The 19,219-nt window shown below is 42.0% G+C and overlaps 1 protein-coding gene across 1 annotated transcript in view; it reads left to right on the top strand.

The window, feature by feature from the left end:
- LOC135543529 (hexokinase-2-like) overlaps positions 1 to 15,996 on the top strand; it is a 62,701-nt gene extending 46,705 nt beyond the window's left edge. The window contains exons 8-18 of the mRNA XM_064970870.1: positions 239 to 400; positions 655 to 888; positions 2,959 to 3,263; positions 3,837 to 3,985; positions 4,079 to 4,198; positions 5,719 to 5,814; positions 6,052 to 6,151; positions 6,292 to 6,475; positions 10,866 to 11,021; positions 11,334 to 11,570; positions 13,359 to 15,996. Of these exons, the coding sequence (XP_064826942.1) occupies positions 239 to 400; positions 655 to 888; positions 2,959 to 3,263; positions 3,837 to 3,985; positions 4,079 to 4,198; positions 5,719 to 5,814; positions 6,052 to 6,151; positions 6,292 to 6,475; positions 10,866 to 11,021; positions 11,334 to 11,570; positions 13,359 to 13,503 (1,888 nt within the window). The 3' untranslated portion in view covers positions 13,504 to 15,996. The remainder of the gene's footprint in view (positions 1 to 238; positions 401 to 654; positions 889 to 2,958; positions 3,264 to 3,836; positions 3,986 to 4,078; positions 4,199 to 5,718; positions 5,815 to 6,051; positions 6,152 to 6,291; positions 6,476 to 10,865; positions 11,022 to 11,333; positions 11,571 to 13,358) is intronic.
- Positions 15,997 to 19,219: the final 3,223 nt, after the last annotated feature.

Here is a 19,219-nt window from a genome sequence, read left to right as displayed (position 1 = left end):
CAAACAACTTTTCTGGCCAGACAGACTAGCAAGCTATAGCAAGCAGCTTGGGCTGTTTTCCGTATGAATTACATCGGTAGAAACAAGATTGAACAACCAACAAGTTAGCTGACTATATACAGCTAAACACAAACTATTTCCATGAGACAGAGAGCAATCATTCGAGCTCCACCTCTGATGTGCTCGCCTGTACCAACCATGTAATCATGACAGGATTTGCGTGTGTGTGCGTGTGTAGGTTTGAGAAGATGATCAGTGGGATGTACATGGGGGAGCTGGTGCGTCTGATCCTGGTGAAGATGGCCAAGGAGGACCTGGCGTTCAAGGGTCACACCACTCCTGACCTCCTCACCACTGGACACTTCCAGACCAGCTTCGTATCCGCCATCGAAAACGACAAGTCAGTAGTATGAGTGTACAATATGTGTGAGACTATGGGCCTATTTCATCAAGGTATAAAATAAGATGGCATGGCTCTTTCATTGACTCTGTCTTGTATCTTTATATAACTTGGTTGATGATCATGAATATGATGCTGCTGATGATGAATATGATGATAATGAGTGTGATGATGATAATGATGAGCAAGTACCAAACCTAATGTTATACTTTTTAAGCCAGTATGTAACTGAGGTGGTGCTCTCTTTCTGACAGAGACCAGGAGGGTCTGGTGAGTGCGGAGAAGGTGCTGAGGGGGCTGGGCCTGGACCCCTCTGGGGAGGACTGCGTGGCCACTCAGAGGGTGTGTCAGGTGGTGTCGACACGGGCCGCCCACCTGTGTGCTGCCACGCTAGTCTCTGTTTTGAGACAGATCAGAGACAACAAGGCTGCGGAGAGGCTGAGGACAACCATAGGAGTGGACGGCTCTGTCTACAAGAACCACCCACAGTGAGTGGAGCAGTCTTTGTGTGTTTTGGCCCAAGTGTGTGTGTGAGCTTTGCGATGCTGTACTCTGGGGTTATCTCTAACAGAGTGGGGATCAATGACATTGTCATTGTGGCTCCCACCAATTCAGGATAGAACAGATTAAGTGTTGTACTTGAAATGGTACTTAACATATTTTACTAGATACTCAGGTAATCTACATCTTCTCTGTCACACACCACTCGGGGTTACTACTCACTAAAGTATAGAAGAAGTGCTCTTACTTCTAAGGCATTAGAATGAACTAAACTAGACTGCACAGTGTAATTACAGTGGAACTGACCCTCATCTCAAATGCCAGTCATGAATTTGGTTGGCTTACAGGTCATCCTGCTCTACAGAAGTTGGATTTGAATTTGATCACCCTGTTGTTTCAGGAAATTTCCTGCAGCATACTTTTAGTGTATTTGTTTAAAAAGACTTTGTAATTTCCACTTGACTTGATTTGCCCTTACAAAAATGTATCCATCCCCCCAAAAAATGTTTATTAATTATAATTCACACACTAATTCAGATTTCCTGTTTCTGCAGGGTTATTTTCCTGCTGTGAGAAACTGGTCAAATTTAAGATTCTACGCCATGTAAAATAAGACCTTCAAATCAAGTGCTACCATTTCCCTCATATCCTCTATCCCTTGTGGACACTGTAGATCTCAAGCAGTGCAAGGCTCAAATACACTACTACTCCAGTCCTTTCACCACATCAAAAATTAAATGCAATTGCACAATATCCCATTTCATTCAAATGTATTCAGGCTCAATTTGACACTCAACCCACAACTCTTGAGTTTCACACCAGAGCCATGACTCGCTGTGAAGTATAGGAATCCTATAATAAACTATTATTGTGACTTTACTTTCATTAATCTGACTGTTATTTATCTAATCAACTAAAGATGTTTAATTGTTACCGATTTTTTAATTAATCATGCAACAATTCACTCATTAGGAATTGGGGCATCATGAGCGGTATATTTTTATTTGTTTATTTAACTCTAACCATCTCCCGAATTAAACTCTAAAGGTTATATATATTATATCCATAAACATTGAACTCATTAATCATAATATCATCATTCTGAACACTCGTAACCTCCTGCATCTGCAAAACCCCGTTCTTATGATTCAGTACTACACAAATTGGTTTAATTATTTGTTTACTAGCTAACTAAATGATAACACAGGATAAATATACACACTTAATACATTAGAAACAGGTCCCTAGCAGACTGACACAATATTGTGGCTTGTTACGAGAGAGAACGAGAATACTTTGGTACATTTAGGAACTACTCTCACGGTAATCATATACTTTGCACACGAACCGCTGCCCGTTTGAAGACCCCGTGAATGTATTTCTCTACCATAAGCCACCTCCAGCATAATTTTAGGAAAATGTGGCACTATGTCTAACCGGCGTCACAATCACAGACCATGTGTATGGCGTCGTGTGGGCGAGCAGTTCGCTGATGTCAACGTTGTGAACAGAGTGCCCCATGGTGGTGAGGAGTTATGGTATGTGCAGGCATAAGATACAGACAGCGAACACAATTGCATTTTATCGTTGGCAATTTGAATGCTCAGAAATACAGTGATGAAATCCTGAGGCCCTTTCTATTGTGTGGCCCTTCTTTTTTGATAAAGTTATCTGTGGCCAACAGCTGCATATCTGTATTACCAGTCATGTGGAATCCATATATTAGGACCTAATGAATTGATTTCAATTGACTGACTGATTTCCTAATATGAACTGTAACTCCAGTAAAGTCTTTAAAATTGTTGCATGTTGCGTTTTTATATTTTTGTTCTGTATAAATTACACCGGATAAGGGGAATTACAATGGAAATTAACCTTAAATCTCAAGTGCCAATTAAATTTACAAGACCAAGTAAGGAATGGTTTATACACATGAATTCACTAATAAGAAACATGAACAGATTGTAATTAATTTACCAACAGTTTACTAATCGCTAATTAAACCTTTTTAACATTTTAATAAGCTTGAAAGTAAAGTTGTGCCTCTCCTCGCCCAGGTTTGCGCGGCGGCTCCACAAGATGGTACGGCGTCTGGTGCCGGACTGCGACGTGCGTTTCCTGCGCTCAGAGGACGGCAGCGGGAAGGGGGCGGCCATGGTGACGGCGGTGGCCTACCGGCTGGCTACCCAACATGCTGAGCGGCAGCGTGTTCTGGACGACCTGCGTCTGAGCCGGGAGCAGCTGCTGGAGGTGAAGAGGAGGATGGGAGAGGAGATTAAAAGGGGCCTGGCCAAGGAGAGTCATGACCAGGCCACCGTCAAGATGCTGCCCACCTACGTCCGCTCCACACCCGACGGAACAGGTATAAGAAGGGGTGGTATCTGCGGCAGAATCTCAATTGCAGTTCCTTGTGTCCTCTCGGCTCATTCTCAAAAAACATTGGATTAGAGGGAGATGGGAGGAATGTGTGTGACTGGGAGGAGATGGAGCCATAAGATGTTAATTGAAGGGTACCCACCATGGACCTTGAAAATACTTAAGATTTAGAATTTCAGAAAGCCCTTGATTGAACGACCTGGAAAATAGACAGATGTCCTTGGAAGGACTATAGCAGGAGAATGAGGAGTAGGAAACCTTAAACTGTTACATGTAGTTTAGAATTTACCAAATCAATACAGCAAATTCACTCAGGAACAGTCCACCTGTGCCTAGCATGTGTGTTTGGGTGGGTGGTCAGCCAGCAATCAGCGGGTTCCCTGTTGGAAATGCAGAGATGACAAAAAAGTTTGTCAGGATGTGAACACCTACTTCCGTTATTAAACAAGGCACATAACCCTCTAGCTGCTAAATGTAAAAAATAAATAAAAATATAAGTGTTAAGTTATCGCTCTTGCTTAGCTACCTTCTCTATTGTCTGACTCATTGAACTTATCAGAGCACGGTGACTTTTTGGCCCTTGACCTGGGTGGGACCAACTTCCGAGTTCTGCTGGTTCGCGTGCGGGGCGGGAAGAGACGCAGCGTGGAGATGCACAACAAGATCTACGCCATCCCCCAGGAGGCTATGCAGGGCACTGGAGAGGAGGTAAACCGGAAATGTCCGCCTCAATGTCTGTTATGTCACAGTCCCAGTCCACTGCATTGGTCATTTGACACCTCTTGGTCTGTTCTCTGTCAGCTGTTTGACCACATAGTGCACTGCATCGCTGACTTCCTGGAGTACATGGGTATGAAAGGAGCTTCCTTGCCCCTCGGCTTCACCTTCTCCTTCCCCTGCCATCAGAATAAACTGGACCAGGTAACAAAGCAAACACGCACACGCAAAACTCGTTTTAAACATTGTTTTTGGATGGCTTGAACCACTGCTGAACCTCTCACAGACAGAACGTTGAAAACACTTGAGAACAGTCGGTGCTCTGTCTGCACCTGTTCATTCAAATGGCAAGGCTTGGAAGGACAAGTGCTGACAGGAGTGGACGAAGTGCATCACATGGTCTATTCACACATTGTATAGGCGTCTGTAGGAGAGGTCGACCAATTATGATTTTTCAACTCTGATACCGATTTATTGGAGGACCAAAAAAAAGCCGATGCCGATTTAATCGGCCTTTAAATTCTTTTATGTATATACAGTGCCTTGCGAAAGTATTCGGCCCCCTTGAACTTTGCGAACTTTTGCCACATTTCAGGCTCCAAACATAAAGATATAAAACTGGATTTTTTTTGTGAAGAATCAACAACAAGTGGGACACAATCATGAAGTGGAACGACATTTATTGGATATTTCAAACTTTTTTAACAAATCAAAAACTGAAAAATGGATGGATGGAGCCAAATACAGGACCATTCTGGAAGAAAACCTGATGGAGTCTGCAAAAGACCTGAGACTGGGACGGAGATTTGTCTTCCAACAAGACAATGATCCAAAACATAAAGCAAAATCTACAATGGAATGGTTCAAAAATTAACATATCCAGTTGTTAGAATGGCCAAGTCAAAGTCCAGACCTGAATCCAATCGAGAATCTGTAGAAAGAACTGAAAACTGCTGTTCACAAATGCTCTCCATCCAACCTCACTGAGCTCGAGCTGTTTTGCAAGGAGGAATGGGAAAAATGTCAGTCTCTCGATGTGCAAAACTGATAGAGACATACCCCAAGCGACTTACAGCTGTAATCGCAGCAAAAGGTGGCGCTACAAAGTATTAACTTAAGGGGGCGGAATAATTTTGCACGCCCAATTTTTCAGTTTTTGATTTGTTAAAAAAGTTTTAAATATCCAATAAATGTCGTTCCACTTCATGATTGTGTCCCACTTGTTGTTGATTCTTCACAAAAAAATACAGTTTTATATCTTTATGTTTGAAGCCTGAAATGTGGCAAAAGGTCGCAAAGTTCAAGGGGGCCGAATACTTTCGCAAGGCACTGTATGTATGTGTGTGTAATAATGACAATTACAACAATACTGAATGAACAATGACCACTTTTTTATTTTAACTTAATCTAATACATAAAATCTATTTAGTCTCAAATAAATAATGAAACATGCTCAATTTGGTTTAAAAAATGCAAAAACACAGAAGAAAGTAAAAGTGCAATATGTGCCATGTAAAAAAAAAACTAGTTTAAGTTCCTTGCCCAGAACACATGAAAGCTGGTGGTTCAATATTCCCAGTTAAGAAGTTTTTTAGGTTGTAGTTATTATAGGAATTATGATGTGCACTGACATAGTATAGGCTAACCAACACTCTGCTCAGGGCCAGTTAAAGATGCCCATCCCCCGCCCTCCTAATGTGATGTCCATTCCTCTTCCTCCTCAGGGTATCTTGCTAAAGTGGACCAAGGGTTTCAAAGCTACCGGCTGCGAGGGAGAGGATGTTGTGTCTCTACTGAAGGATGCTATCCACCGCAGAGAGGTTAGAGGTCACACCCACCCACTGGGCTTAGTCACAATACTACACTGCCCAGAATCAAAACGCTGTTACACATTACAGTACCTGTAGGATATCAAATCCATTTAAAATTGAATGTGATACCATGAAAGTACACCAACCGTAACTTTGATATTATAGTATACCAATCTGAAATCCTTTGGTTATGAAAAAGGGTTCCGTTTTAGTGATCCATAAGTCCATGTGTTGATGTTTTTGTAGGAGTTTGACCTGGACGTGGTTGCCGTGGTTAATGACACTGTGGGCACCATGATGACCTGTGGCTACGAAGATCCACTGTGTGAGGTGGGCCTCATCGTAGGTGAGTCTCCAATAGCCTACTGTATGTTCCTTCTGGATCAAAGCACAGTCTGTAAGAAATCAATAACTGCCTTCCTTTTTCTTTGAGTGTCTGTTGCTCTATTTTTCTCTCACACACACACACATTTCCCCTCTCTCCAGGTACTGGCACCAATGCCTGCTACATGGAGGAAATGCAGAATGTGGAGCTGGTGGAGGGGGACGAGGGGAGGATGTGTGTTAACATGGAGTGGGGGGCCTTTGGGGACCACGGGGAGCTGGACGACTTCAGCACAGAATTCGACAGAGCCGTGGACGACTGTGCCACCAACCCTGGCAAACAGAGGTAGCCTATTACTGTTTGTTTACAACGGTGTTGAAAGAAAAATAAAGAGTACACCTTTAGTTGGGGTTCTGATTTACGGAGGCTCAATTAAACAAATTAAATCTCCTTTCTGTGGATTTATTGGACTGTTTGTTAAAGTTGATTTATGCGTCTTTGTAGGCTGGGATTACGTTTGCAAAGGGAGGGTATATTAAAGGAAACTTTCTAAATTTACCAGTAAACTACCAGAATTTGTGTAATCTAACACAGAACATCTAGTGACCATTTTGGGTACTTCAGATTATCACAGGTGCCTGTAATTACCTCTGGCCCTCTGTGTGGCTTTATCAATGCGAAATATATTAAATTAGATTATTTAAAAAAAAAAAATAATAATAATGACTAAACTGTAAAAAAAAATGATTCTACATATATACCAACTTAGTGAATACAATTGGTGTTTAATATGAGGGTTTTAGCATGAAATATCCTTCATTTATTTACTTTGCTAGGTCAATGTATTTGTTAATGTTTTGGAGTTAAACTGGTGGCAGTTGTGAAAAAAGTAAATAGTTGGAAGAGTTGCGGTGTTAATAGAAAATAAAGACATTGTTTTTAGATTTTTTTTAATTTTCATTTATCATGCTATTTTCTCGAACATATAGGCTATCGACTAGATGGAGATAATAAATGAATAATACACAGAAGAAATATTAATGCAACATGTAAAGTGTTGGACCAATGTTTCATGAGTTGAAATTAAAGATCCCAGAAATATTCCATACACACAAAAATCTTATTTATCTCAAAATTTCATCCCTTTTAGTGAGCATTTCTCCTTTGCCAAGATAATCCATCCACATGACCAGGTGTCATATCAAGAAGCTGATTAAATGGCATGATCATTACTCAGGTGTACCTTGCACCGGGACCAGTACAAGGACTCTCTAAAATGTGCCGTTTTTTCACAACACAACAGTCTTGAAGGAGCGTGCAATTGGCATGCTGACTGCAGAAATGTCCACCAGAGCTCTTGCCAGAGAATGTAATGTTAATTTATCTACCATAAGCAGGACTTCAAAGTTGTTTTAGTGAATTTGGCAGTACTGGCCTCAGAACCGCAGACCACTTGTATTGCGTCTTGCGGGCATTTTGCCTTTGACAATTTGAATGCACAGCGACTGTGACAAGAACCTGAGGCCCATTGTCGTGCCATTCATCCGTCGCCATCACATCATGTTTCAGCATGATAATTCATGGCCCCGTGTCGCATGGATCTGTACACAATTCCTGGAAGCTGAAAATGTCTGTTTCGATGGCCTGCATACCCACCAAACATGTTACCCATTGCCATTGAGCTTGTTTGGGATGCTCTGGATCGAAGTGTAGTACAGCGTGTTCGAGTTCCTGCCAATATCAAGCAACTTCACACAGCTATTGAAGAGTGAGACAACGTTCCACAGACCACAATCAACAGCCTGATGAACTATGCGAAAGTTATTTGTCGCTCTGCAGGAGGCAATGGTGATCACACCAGATACAGACTGGTTTTCTGATCCACACCACTACCTTTTTGTAAAGGTATCTGTATTCCCAGTCTTGTGAAATCCATAGATTAGGGCCTACTGAATTTATTTCATTTGACTGATTTCCTTATATGAACTGTAACTCAGTAAAATCTTTGAAATTGTTGCGTTATACATTTTTGTACAGTGCGTTTGGAAACTATTCAGATTTTTTGCAAATCTATCACAGTTACATAAGTATTCAGACCCTTTACTCAGTACTTTGTTGAAGCACCTTCAGCAGTGATTACAGCCTTAAATATTCTTGGGTATGAAGCTATAAGCTTGGCACATCTGAATTTGTGGAGTTTCTCTCTGCAGATCCTCTCAAACTCTGTCAGGTTGGATGGGGCACTGCACAGAGATGTTAGATTGGGTTCAAGTCTGGGCTCTGGCTGGGCCACTCGAGGACATTCAGAGACTTGTCCCGAAGCCACTCCTGAATTGTCTTGGCTGTTTGCTTACGGTCGTTGTCCTGTTGGAAGGTGAACCTTCACCCCAGTCTGAGCGCTCTGGAGTAGGTTTTCATCAAGGATCTCTCTACTTTCCCCCGATCCTGACTAGTCTCACAGTCCTTGCCATGGGAATACATCCCTACAGCATGGTACAGCTACCACCATGCTTCACCGTAGGGATGGTGCCAGGTTTCTTCCTGACATAACGCTTGGCATTCAGGCCAAAGAGTCAAAAAAGTTTAATCAGATCAGAAAATCTTGTTTCTCATGGTCAGAGTCCTTTTAGGTGCCGTTTGGCAAGCGGTCTGTCATTTGCTTTTCACTGAGGAGTTGCTTCCGCCTGGCCACTCTACCATAAAGGCCTGATTGGTGGAGTGCTGCAGAGATGGTTGTCCTTCTGGAAGGTTCTCCCATCTCCACGGAGGAGATATCTTTCAAAGATCATTTGTAAAAATCCAAATAACTTCACAGATCTTCATTGTAAAGTTTTAAACATTGTTTCCCATGCTTGTTCAATGAACCATAAACAGTTCATGAACATTCCCCTGTGGAATGGTCATTAAGACACTAACAGCTACAGCCGGTAGGCAATTAAGGTCACAGTTATGAGAACTTAGGACACTAAAGAGGCCTTTCTACTGACTCTGGAAAAACACCAAAAGAAACATGCCCAGGGTCTCTGCTCATCTGTGTGAACGTGCCTTAGGCATGCTGCAAGAAGGCATGAGGACTGCAGATGTGGCCAGGGCAATACATTGCAATGTCCGTACTGTGAGACGCCTCAGACCGCGCTACAGGGAGAAAGGACGGACAGCTGATCGTCCTTGCAGTGGCAGACCACGTGTAACAACACATGCACAGGATCGGTACATTCAAACATCACACCTGTGGGACAGGTACAGGATGGCAACAACTGCCCGAGATACAACAGGAACGTTCGATCCCTCCATCGGTGCGCAGACTGTCTGCATTAGACAGAGAGGCTGGACTGAGGGCTTGTAGGCCTGTTGTAAGGCAGGTCCTCACCAGACATCACCGGCAACAATGTTGCCTATGGGCACAAACCTTCCGTCGATGGACCAGACAGGACTGGCAAAATGTGCTCTTCACTGAGGAGTTGCGGTTTTGTTTCATTAGGGGTGATGGTCAGATTCGCGTTTATCGTCGAAGGAATGAGCGTTACACCGAGGCCTGTACTCTGGAGCGGAATCGATTTGTAGGTGGAGGATCCGTCATGGTCTGGGGTGGTGTGTCACAGCATCATCGGATTGAGCTTGTTGTTATTGTAGGCAATCTCAACGCTGTGCGCCACAGGGAAGAAATCCTCCTCCCTCGTGGTACCCTTCCTGCAGGCTCATCCTGACATGACCCTCCAGCATGACAATGCCATCAGCCATGCTGCTCGTTCTGTGCGCAATTTCCTGCAAGACAGGAATGTCAATGTTCTGCCATGGCCAGCGAAGAACCCGGATCTCAATCCCATTGAGCACGCCTGGGACCTGTTGGATCGGAGGGTGAGGGCTAGGGCCATTCCCCCCAGAAATGTCCGGAAACTTGCAGGTGCCTTGGTGGAAGAGTGGGGTAACATCTCACAGCAAGAAATGTCAGATCTGGTGTAGTCAATGAGGAGGAGATGCACTGTAGTACTTAATGTGTCTTGTGGCCACACCAGATACTGACTTTTGATTTTGCGCCCCCCTGTTCAGGGACACATGTGACTAACAGAAATGGAATAATGTCTGTGGAACTTGTTCAGTTTGTCCCAGTTGTTGAATCTTATATTTACACATGTTAAGTTTTCTGAAAATAAACGAAGTTGACAGTGAGGACGTTTCTTTTTTTGGGGCGAGTTTTTATTTTAGATTCTTCAAAGTAGCCTTGATGACAGCTTTGTATATCTTTTGATTTCACACTTTTCTGGTTACTACATGATTCCACATGCTATTTCATAGTTTTGATGTCTTCACACAATGTAGAAAATAGTCAAAAATAAAGAAAACCGCTAGGTGTGTCCAAACGTTTGACTGGTAGTGTATGTGTGTGTGTATATATATATATATATATATATATATATATATATATATATATATATATATATATATATATATATATATATATATATATATGTATATATATATAATCAAAATAGTTATTAAAGTATAAAATACCAACATATATTTTATGTTAATTCCCGAAATAGCAGAAAATTGCAGTCATTTTTTTGTAATTTACCAGTAGCTTTGCGACCCTAGCTGGGACAACTACATGCTCCAGTGCAATAACTCTTTCATCCATAAAACCTGAAGTGTGTTTTTCCACAGTGGGATTCTGTCAACAAAACTATGTAGTAGTAAGCCTCAGGATTCAAGTCTCTCTCGGTCTCTCTGTCAGGTATGAGAAGATGATCAGTGGGATGTACCTTGGGGAGATAGTGAGGAACATACTGCTGGAGTTCACTGCAAAGGGACTTCTGTTCCGAGGCAAACTCTCTGAGAGGCTCAAGACCAGAGGCATCTTTGAAACCAAGTTCCTCTCCCAGATCGAGAGGTGAGTCGGTGTCAGAGTTTGCTTGTCTGGGAATGTTTGTGGCAATTACGCTTTCAGTCACTATCTAGTGTTGATGTCTGATGAGCCAAAGGAAGATTTGGAAAAGTGTCGCTAAAAAGGTTAACAGCCATGGTGGGAGCAACGTGTGCGTCCCCTTTTCAGGGTATCAAAGCTATTGGATTTCAATACTATGTCCCTCCTAGACACCAAAATGTTGAGCGTATGATAGAGAACAATGTTGTGTGCACTTCATGTTCACAAAAATGATTTGACTGTTGTCTGTGCCTGCCTGTCTCTCACCCCCCTTGTCAGTGACCGTCTGGCCCTGAGGCAGGTGCGCTCCATCCTGCAGCACCTGGGTCTGACCAGTTCTACGTGTGACGACAGTATCCTGGTGAAGGAGGTGTGCAGCGTGGTGGCTCGTCGCGCTGCCCAACTCTGTGGTGCCGGCCTGGCCGCTGTGGTCGATAAGATCCGGCAGAACCGCAACCTCTCCGAGCTCAAAATCACAGTGGGTGTCGATGGAACGCTCTACAAACTACATCCACAGTGAGTGGTTATTCGAGAGTCCGGTTAAAGCTATACTCCAGGGGCTGCATTTATGAATCGTCCCAGAGTACGAGTGCTGATTTAGGATTTAGCCTTTTCGATGACAATGATAAACATATGGACTGGGTGTACTCTACTCCTAGATCAGCACTGTTTTTCGTACATTTTTTTAATATGGGCGCAGACGTTAATTGCACATTTAACTGTAGGTAGCTGGTAGTTTCAGTTTATAGCCTTTACTTTGCTCTTACTTTTCCCTTTATCTTACTGAATCTATGAATAAAATTAGTGGGTGCAAAAAGGATAAACATTGAGAATCTATTCTTCGAGGCTCTGTTTCCGTGGTTACGTAGGTAAAATGCAAACATCAATCTAGTACATTAAAATGTTACGCATGGTTTCTTTATGCATTTACAAACCTAATCTCCTTTCAATAATTATAAGAATTTGAGTTTAATTGGTGTGAGATACAGATAGATTATATATATATATATATATATATATATATATATATATATATATATACACACACACACACTGCATTCGGAAAATATTCGGACCCTGTGACTTTTTCCACATTTTGTTACTTTCAGCCTTGTTTTAAAATTGATTTAAATACAAAATAACCTCATCAATCTGCACACAATACCGCATAATGACAAAGCGAAAACCGGTATTTGACCCAGAACCCGATGGTCACTCTGACAGAGCTCCATAGTTCCTCTGTGGAGATGGTTGTCCTGGAAGGTTCTCTCATCTCTGCAGCACTCCACCAATCAGGCTTTTATGGTAGAGTGGCCAGATGGCAGCCACTCCTCAGTAAAAAGGCATATGACAGCCCCCTTGGAGTTTGCCAAAAGGCACATAAAGGACTCTCAGACCATGAGAAACAAGATTCTCTGGTCTGATGAAACCATGATTGAACTCTTTGGCCTGAATGCCAAGCATCACGTCTGGAGGAAACCTGGCACCATCCCTACGGTGAAACATGGGGGTGGCAGCATCATGCTGTGGGCATGTTTTTCAGCTGCAGGTACTGGGAGACTAGTCAGGGTCGAGGGAAAGATGAATGGAGCAAAATACAGAGATCCTTGATAACGAGCTCAGATCCTCAAACTTTTTAGCGAAGGTTCACCTTCCAACAGGACGACGACCCTAAGCACACAACCAAGACAACGTAGGAGTGGCTTCGGGACAAGTCTCAATGTCCTTGTTTGATCGGGTTCAAGTCCAGCCAGAGCCCGGACTTGAACCCGATCAAACATCTCTGTAGAGACCTGAAAATACCTGTGTAGCGATGCTCCCTATCCAACCTGACAGAGCTTTAGAGGATCTTCAGAGAAGAATGGGAGAAACTCCCCAAATACAGGTGTGCCAAGCTTATAGCAGCATACCCAAGAAGAGTCAAGGCTGTAATCACTGTCAAAGGTGATTCAACAAAGTACTGAGTAAAAGGGTCTGAATACTTATGTCAATGTGATATTTCAGTTGAACATTTTGCTAAAATGTACAACCTGTTTTTGCTTTGTCATTGTGTGTATATGTTGATATATACAATTTAATCAATTTAAGAATAAGGATGTAACATGATATAAATGTATAATTCTAGCCGCACCATTTTACAGTGCCTGCATGTACATCTGCCTATGAGTTTCCCTCATTCTTCTTGTCCCTTGCCATATGAACTCACTTCCCCTTCATACCCTGCAGATTCTGGTCCATTGTCTATTCTCAGTAAGAACATTCTAACCTGCTTCTGATCTCTCTCCTTATCTCTCCTCTTCACAGCTTCTCCAGCATCATGCATGAGACGGTCAGGGACCTGGCGCCTCAGTGCGAGGTCACTTTCCTCCAATCAGAGGATGGAAGTGGAAAGGGGGCGGCTCTCATCACGGCGGTGGCCTGTCGCATCCGAGACGCCGGACAGCGCTGAGCGAGGGGCTCTGGGGACACCGAGAACAAGGGTTACGTCCCAATTGGCACCCTATTTCCTAAATGGTGCACTACCTTTGACCAGTGTCCTATGCTCAAAAGTAGTGTACTGAATAGGGGGCATTTGGGACACAGCCATGGGCGGGGTCACAACAGGGACAGCACAGGATGACGAAGGGATACTGGAAAAGGAGCACAACAGACTTCTTACTTTGAGATTTGCTGTGCCTCATCGCAACTGTTAATCAAAAGGATCTGTTAATCAAAAGTAGTGATGTTCACAACAGCCTGCGTTGTTTTTTTACAGTTTTTTGATTCTGGTGTGTGTTTGTAATAGAAAGTACTTGGCCGGTGGGCCACATTGAAAAGGGACTTGCAGAGAATTAAATATTTTTGTTATGAATATGTTTGTTTCCTAACAGAAGGGATTCTGTTTTCTTATGTGAAATGTGACAGTGATATTGATGACCTTAGCTGTGTTCGATTATTCATACTAACCACACTAACCATACTTTTTGTGACATAAATTGAGTATGTAGTATGCTTATTGGTCATAGTATGGAAGGAGTTATTATGCCAAAAGTTCCCAGATGTCGTACTAAATTCGCCAAAATAGAATGTATACAAGCAGTGAACACTTTCCTTGCTTTTAGGGTCCCATAATGCAATTATTCAGAAAATGTGCATGGCTTCACAAAGTTTTCAGATTTGAAGAGAATGGTGGAAAATATGCAGCCGAAGACGGACGAGAGCAGATACAAATTCATTGCTTTAACTAATGATGACAAATGTTAAAATGTTGATCAATGTAATAAAGTCATGGCTTTTCAAACAAGTTATATAAGTTTATCTTAGCCAGGTCGCAGTTGCAAATGAGAACTTGTTCTCAACTAGCCTACCTGGTTAAATAAAGGTGAAATAAAATAAAAATATATGTTGGCTGACGATTTGTTAGCCACGCTATCCTTACAAACCGCACAGCATTACAGCAGTACTGGTATGTTAGCTAGTTACCTAACATTGGCTACAAATACATCGAACTTGCCAGGCAGTATATTAACTATATGCTATCTATCTACCCAACATTATTGACTTGGTTATTCACATCATTTTTAGCTAAGTAGTATAGTCATTGTTAATTCTGGCTATCTACTCTGATTTCAGAGCACTCTCCTCTGAGTGTACCAGAGCACAGAATAACAGATGGATTTTACGAATGCTCAACACCCGTTGAATATGGCCGGTGTCAGTAAACGTCGGCAAAAAAAAGCGTAATTAAATTATTGCCAGCAGCACAGTTGGAGTCACCAACACTCTAGATAACATGAAAACAGCCTAACCAACTCGGCTAGGATGAGTAAAATGGTCAGTGAGGTGGTCTCATTTGTGTTCGGGAAGTAGTTAGCCAGTTAGCTTGGGTGCTTGATTGCCGTTGTGAGGTCCGAACGCTCGGATCAACTCTACTCCTTGAATGCTCCGAGATCGAAACGCTCAGAATTTACAAACAGACAATGGACAATCTGACAACAAATTGAATTTACGAACACACCCGAAATCGTAAAATGTCTAGCTAGTTATTTGTTATGCTAGCAAGAGGTTGCATAGCAACAGCATCAATTTCAGGTAGACAGGCGAAGCACTAGTACGCTCAACTAAAAGGATACCGTTTGTTTACAGTATACTAAAATTAACTAGTGGTGTGTGTGTATATACTCATTAAATATATAGTATGTTGGTATGGTTATTCGAACACAGCTCATGTCTTCAGAATGGTGACTGCTGTACTAGGAATGAAACCACACCTGGGTTCAGAATCTGATATATTTGAAATACTTTAGAGCATTCGCTCTATTCTACCTGGAGTGCCAGGCGGGTTAAGTTGGGACTTTTCTATTGGGTCCATTGCAACAGGTAAGCTCAGTCAAGCACAGCTAAAGTATTTTAACAGATTTCCAATAGTACTTCAACCCATAACAGAATATGTACCAAGTCCATTAATGCCTAGAACACTCTGTTAGAACTAGAACGGTACATAAATGTATTTAAGAAATGTGTTGTGTTTCATAAAATGTCTAACTAATGAATAGTTGGAGTCTAGAAGTGAGGCTAAATTGTGAATTCAAAGGTTTGTCTGCAGGTGAAATAGAAATTAAATAATGATTGTCCATGGCTCTAATCTAAATTTCTTTCTGCTTTTCCTAGCATTATACAGTATCTTTTTGCCATATCAACTGTATTGGAGGAGAAGATGGACCTGAGGGGACCTTTGACTTTTTGAGAAGGAGTCGAGAGAGGATGCGAGGAACGGAGGAAAGGGGAATAGAGAAAGTGTACATGGAAGATTTCCAATTGGTTTAACGACTGTTCGCATCCTCCTCACCTCCTTTTGAAAAAGGACAAAGGTAAGTAAGAAAGGGTAACTTTGAAATAAATGTGCTTGTATGAATTGAATGAATGTCAGGGGTACGCCAAATAAAAATGAATCTTTTTTTTTTTTTTCACATCTTCAAAAAGTAAATTTATATTTTCCAACGGGGCTATACATTTGGGTGAGGTTTTTTTTCTCACGTGAGTAGCCTCAGGCAAAAATAAAATTAAACCATCTAGTCAAATAATTAACATCCAGTCACATGAACCGTTACTATCTCGCGGGAAACCATTCTTGCGCAGGCATTTAAAAACGAAACATGACAATTTCAAAAATAAGCCATGAGAGTTTTGAGCGAAAATAAAGATGACTTTCGAGTAGTAAAAGCAACAGATACCATGAATAAGAAGGAGCTAGAAGTGTCTTATATGGTGAGCGACCGAGTGGCTTAGGACAGGCAAGCCCCATACTATTGTGGAGGACTTCGTTCTACCTGCTGCCGCAGATATGGCTGGGGGAAAAGGCCCCAAAAAAACTATACAGGTAATGACTTCATCAAACCACTGTTTCACAACGCATCAGTGACATGGCAGGAGATGTTTTAAAACAAAACAATTATTGTTTAGCATACTAGCCATTGAATTATATGTGTTACAGCTGGATGAATCAACAGACGTGGCAGGCCTGGCACAGCTCCGTTATGTTCATGGGGGTCAATTAGGGAAAACCAGCACAACATGAGGGATATTTTTCAAGTATTGGACAGCTTTGGTGGTCAAGATGTGTTGGCTTTTGTGCCATCAGTACAGATACCATGACAGGGAGACATAGTGGAGTGGTAACGCGCGTGCAAGCAGTTGCTCCCGATGCCACTTGGGTACACTGCAGCATCCACCGAGAGGCTCTTGCTGCCAAGGGAATGCCTGACAGCTTGAAAGACGTTTTGGATACTACAGTGAAAATGGTTAACCTTGTTAAAGCAAGGCCCCTGAACTCTCGTGTATTTTCTGCATTATGCAATGAAGTGCACTGGTTATCAAGGGGTAAAGTGTTGACTTAAAAAATAATAATAATAATTGAGAGACTAGCTTAAAGTTCTCTTTTACTGACCATAATTTTCACGTCTGACGACGAGTTTCTCACACGCCTGGCCTGTCTGGGTGATTGTTTTTTCTCACCTGAATGATCTGAGTCTAGGATTACAGGGACTCTGCAACTATATTCAACTATATTCAAAATTGAGGCTATGATTAAGAAGTTGGAGCTCTTCTCTGTCTGCATTAACAAGGACAACCCACGGGTCTTTCCATCATTGTATGATTTTTTTGTGTGCAAATGAACTCTAGCTTACATTGTAAAATGTGATATAGCGAAGCACCTGAGTGAGCTGGGTGCGCAATTACGCAGGTACTTTCCCAAAACAGATGACACACACAACTGGATTCGTTATCCCTTTCATGCCCTGCCTCCAGTCCACTTACTGATATCTGAACAAGAGAGCCTCATCGAAATTGCAGCAAGCAGTTCTGTGAAAATTGAATTTAATCAGAAGCCACTGCCAGATTTCTGGATTGGGCTGCACTCAGAGTATCTTGCCTTCCAACGAGCCGGGTTGTGATAAACTTACACTCATTCTTATGTTTAATAAATGTATAGTGTGTGTGTGGCAGGATTACAATGATGACAAAAAAAAACATTTGAGAGTGCACTGACCCTGGTGCTGAAGGGGCTATGCAGCTGGAGGTTGAATGTTTGAAGGGGTACAGGACTATAAAAAAAATTGGGAACCACTGGTTTAGAGGATGAATCTCAATAATTGTAGCTAGTTGTGCGAGACATTTTATAGATACAAGGATAAGTATAAGGATTGGTTTTTTGTGTGCATGGTTTTCTCTAGTTACACATGATCGGTTCAGGACCAGCATGTCCTGCAGTTACCACTGTTTGTATTGCCACAGCTGTGGCTCTCTAGGCCCTTATTCACACATACTTTTGGCGCTAAGTGGCCTAGCCCGAACCATTACTTTTCTTCCACCGAACGTTATAGTTGGCACTATGCATTCGGGCAGGTAGCGTTCTCTTGGCTTCTGCCAAACTCAGATTCATCTTATTTTAAGATGAAGGCAGGTTGTAACTCTGTAGTGAATGTTGCAACTGAGGACAGACTATTTACACACTTCAGCACTCGGCGGTCACGTTCTTTCAGTATGTGTGGCCTACCAGTTCACAGTTGTGGTTGTTACTCCTAGACGTTTCCACTTCACAATAACAACACTTACAATTGACTGGGACAGCTCTAGCAGGACAGAAATTTGAAGAACCGACTTGTTGGATGACAGTGCCACGTTGAAAGTAACTGAGCTCTTCAGTATGGCCATTCTACTGCCAATGTTTGTAAATGGAGATTGTGTGGCTGTGTGCTGGGTTTGATACACCTGTCAGCAACTGGTGTGGCTGAAATGGCTGAATCCACTAATTTGAAGCAGTGTCCACATACTTTTGTGTATATATAATGTAGGTAGGCTATCGCCTAAAAGTGGAAGGCCTACTTAATTTTCAAGAGAAATTTTAAAATTTGGGCATACAAATGTAATGCTATTGTGGGAGAGATGCCATTTGGAGCAGTAATATACTCTTGGCATTGTCCTTGATTGTTAGGACATTACATTCTTGAAAGAACATTACAAATTCACCTTTTAACAAACTTTTTAAGAGACAACACTCGGAATGAATGGTCGACCCTTTCTATTCTGTTGCAGAATGGAATCTATGGTATTGGTATCCTGAATAGTAAATATTTGATGATGGTCCTGGGTAAACGAGACACCAAATGACAAGGTTTACCATTCAGTATACCAATACCATAGATTCCATTCTGCAACAGAATGGAAAAAGGACCAAAAGGACTGAAGGGTTTACAATCCCCAAGTTCACTGTGATGTGTTGGGAAACAGTGTAGACAATGGATAGGGCTGTATGAGTCCCAAACTCAGTGATAACCGTGAAAGGAATCGATACAAAGCAGTATCTCGTGGTATAACCTGACATTGTTAAATGACCAACCTTTTATACTGTGTGCCAATATTGAGAGTGGACTTAATCATGGTTTCCTCTTACAAATGAGCTACTTGCAGTATACCTAATTTAAGAGGAACCACCCTACCAGGCATTTTGGGGGTTGTATGATATGTTTTCTAATCAACTGTGATCTCTGGCATTAATTGTTACATCTTTAGAAGATTTGTGTGGAGTAGATTGTTACCCTGGAGTCCGGGAATGTTTTAATGGTCACTTACTCAATGAAGACCAATGGCCACACTCAATATGCACAGAAGCTCAGGGCCACACT

Source organism: Oncorhynchus masou, chromosome 1 (assembly GCF_036934945.1).
Source record: "Oncorhynchus masou masou isolate Uvic2021 chromosome 1, UVic_Omas_1.1, whole genome shotgun sequence".
NCBI classification, from domain to species: Eukaryota; Metazoa; Chordata; class Actinopteri; order Salmoniformes; family Salmonidae; genus Oncorhynchus; species Oncorhynchus masou.
This window is presented reverse-complemented; position numbering and strand designations above follow the sequence as displayed.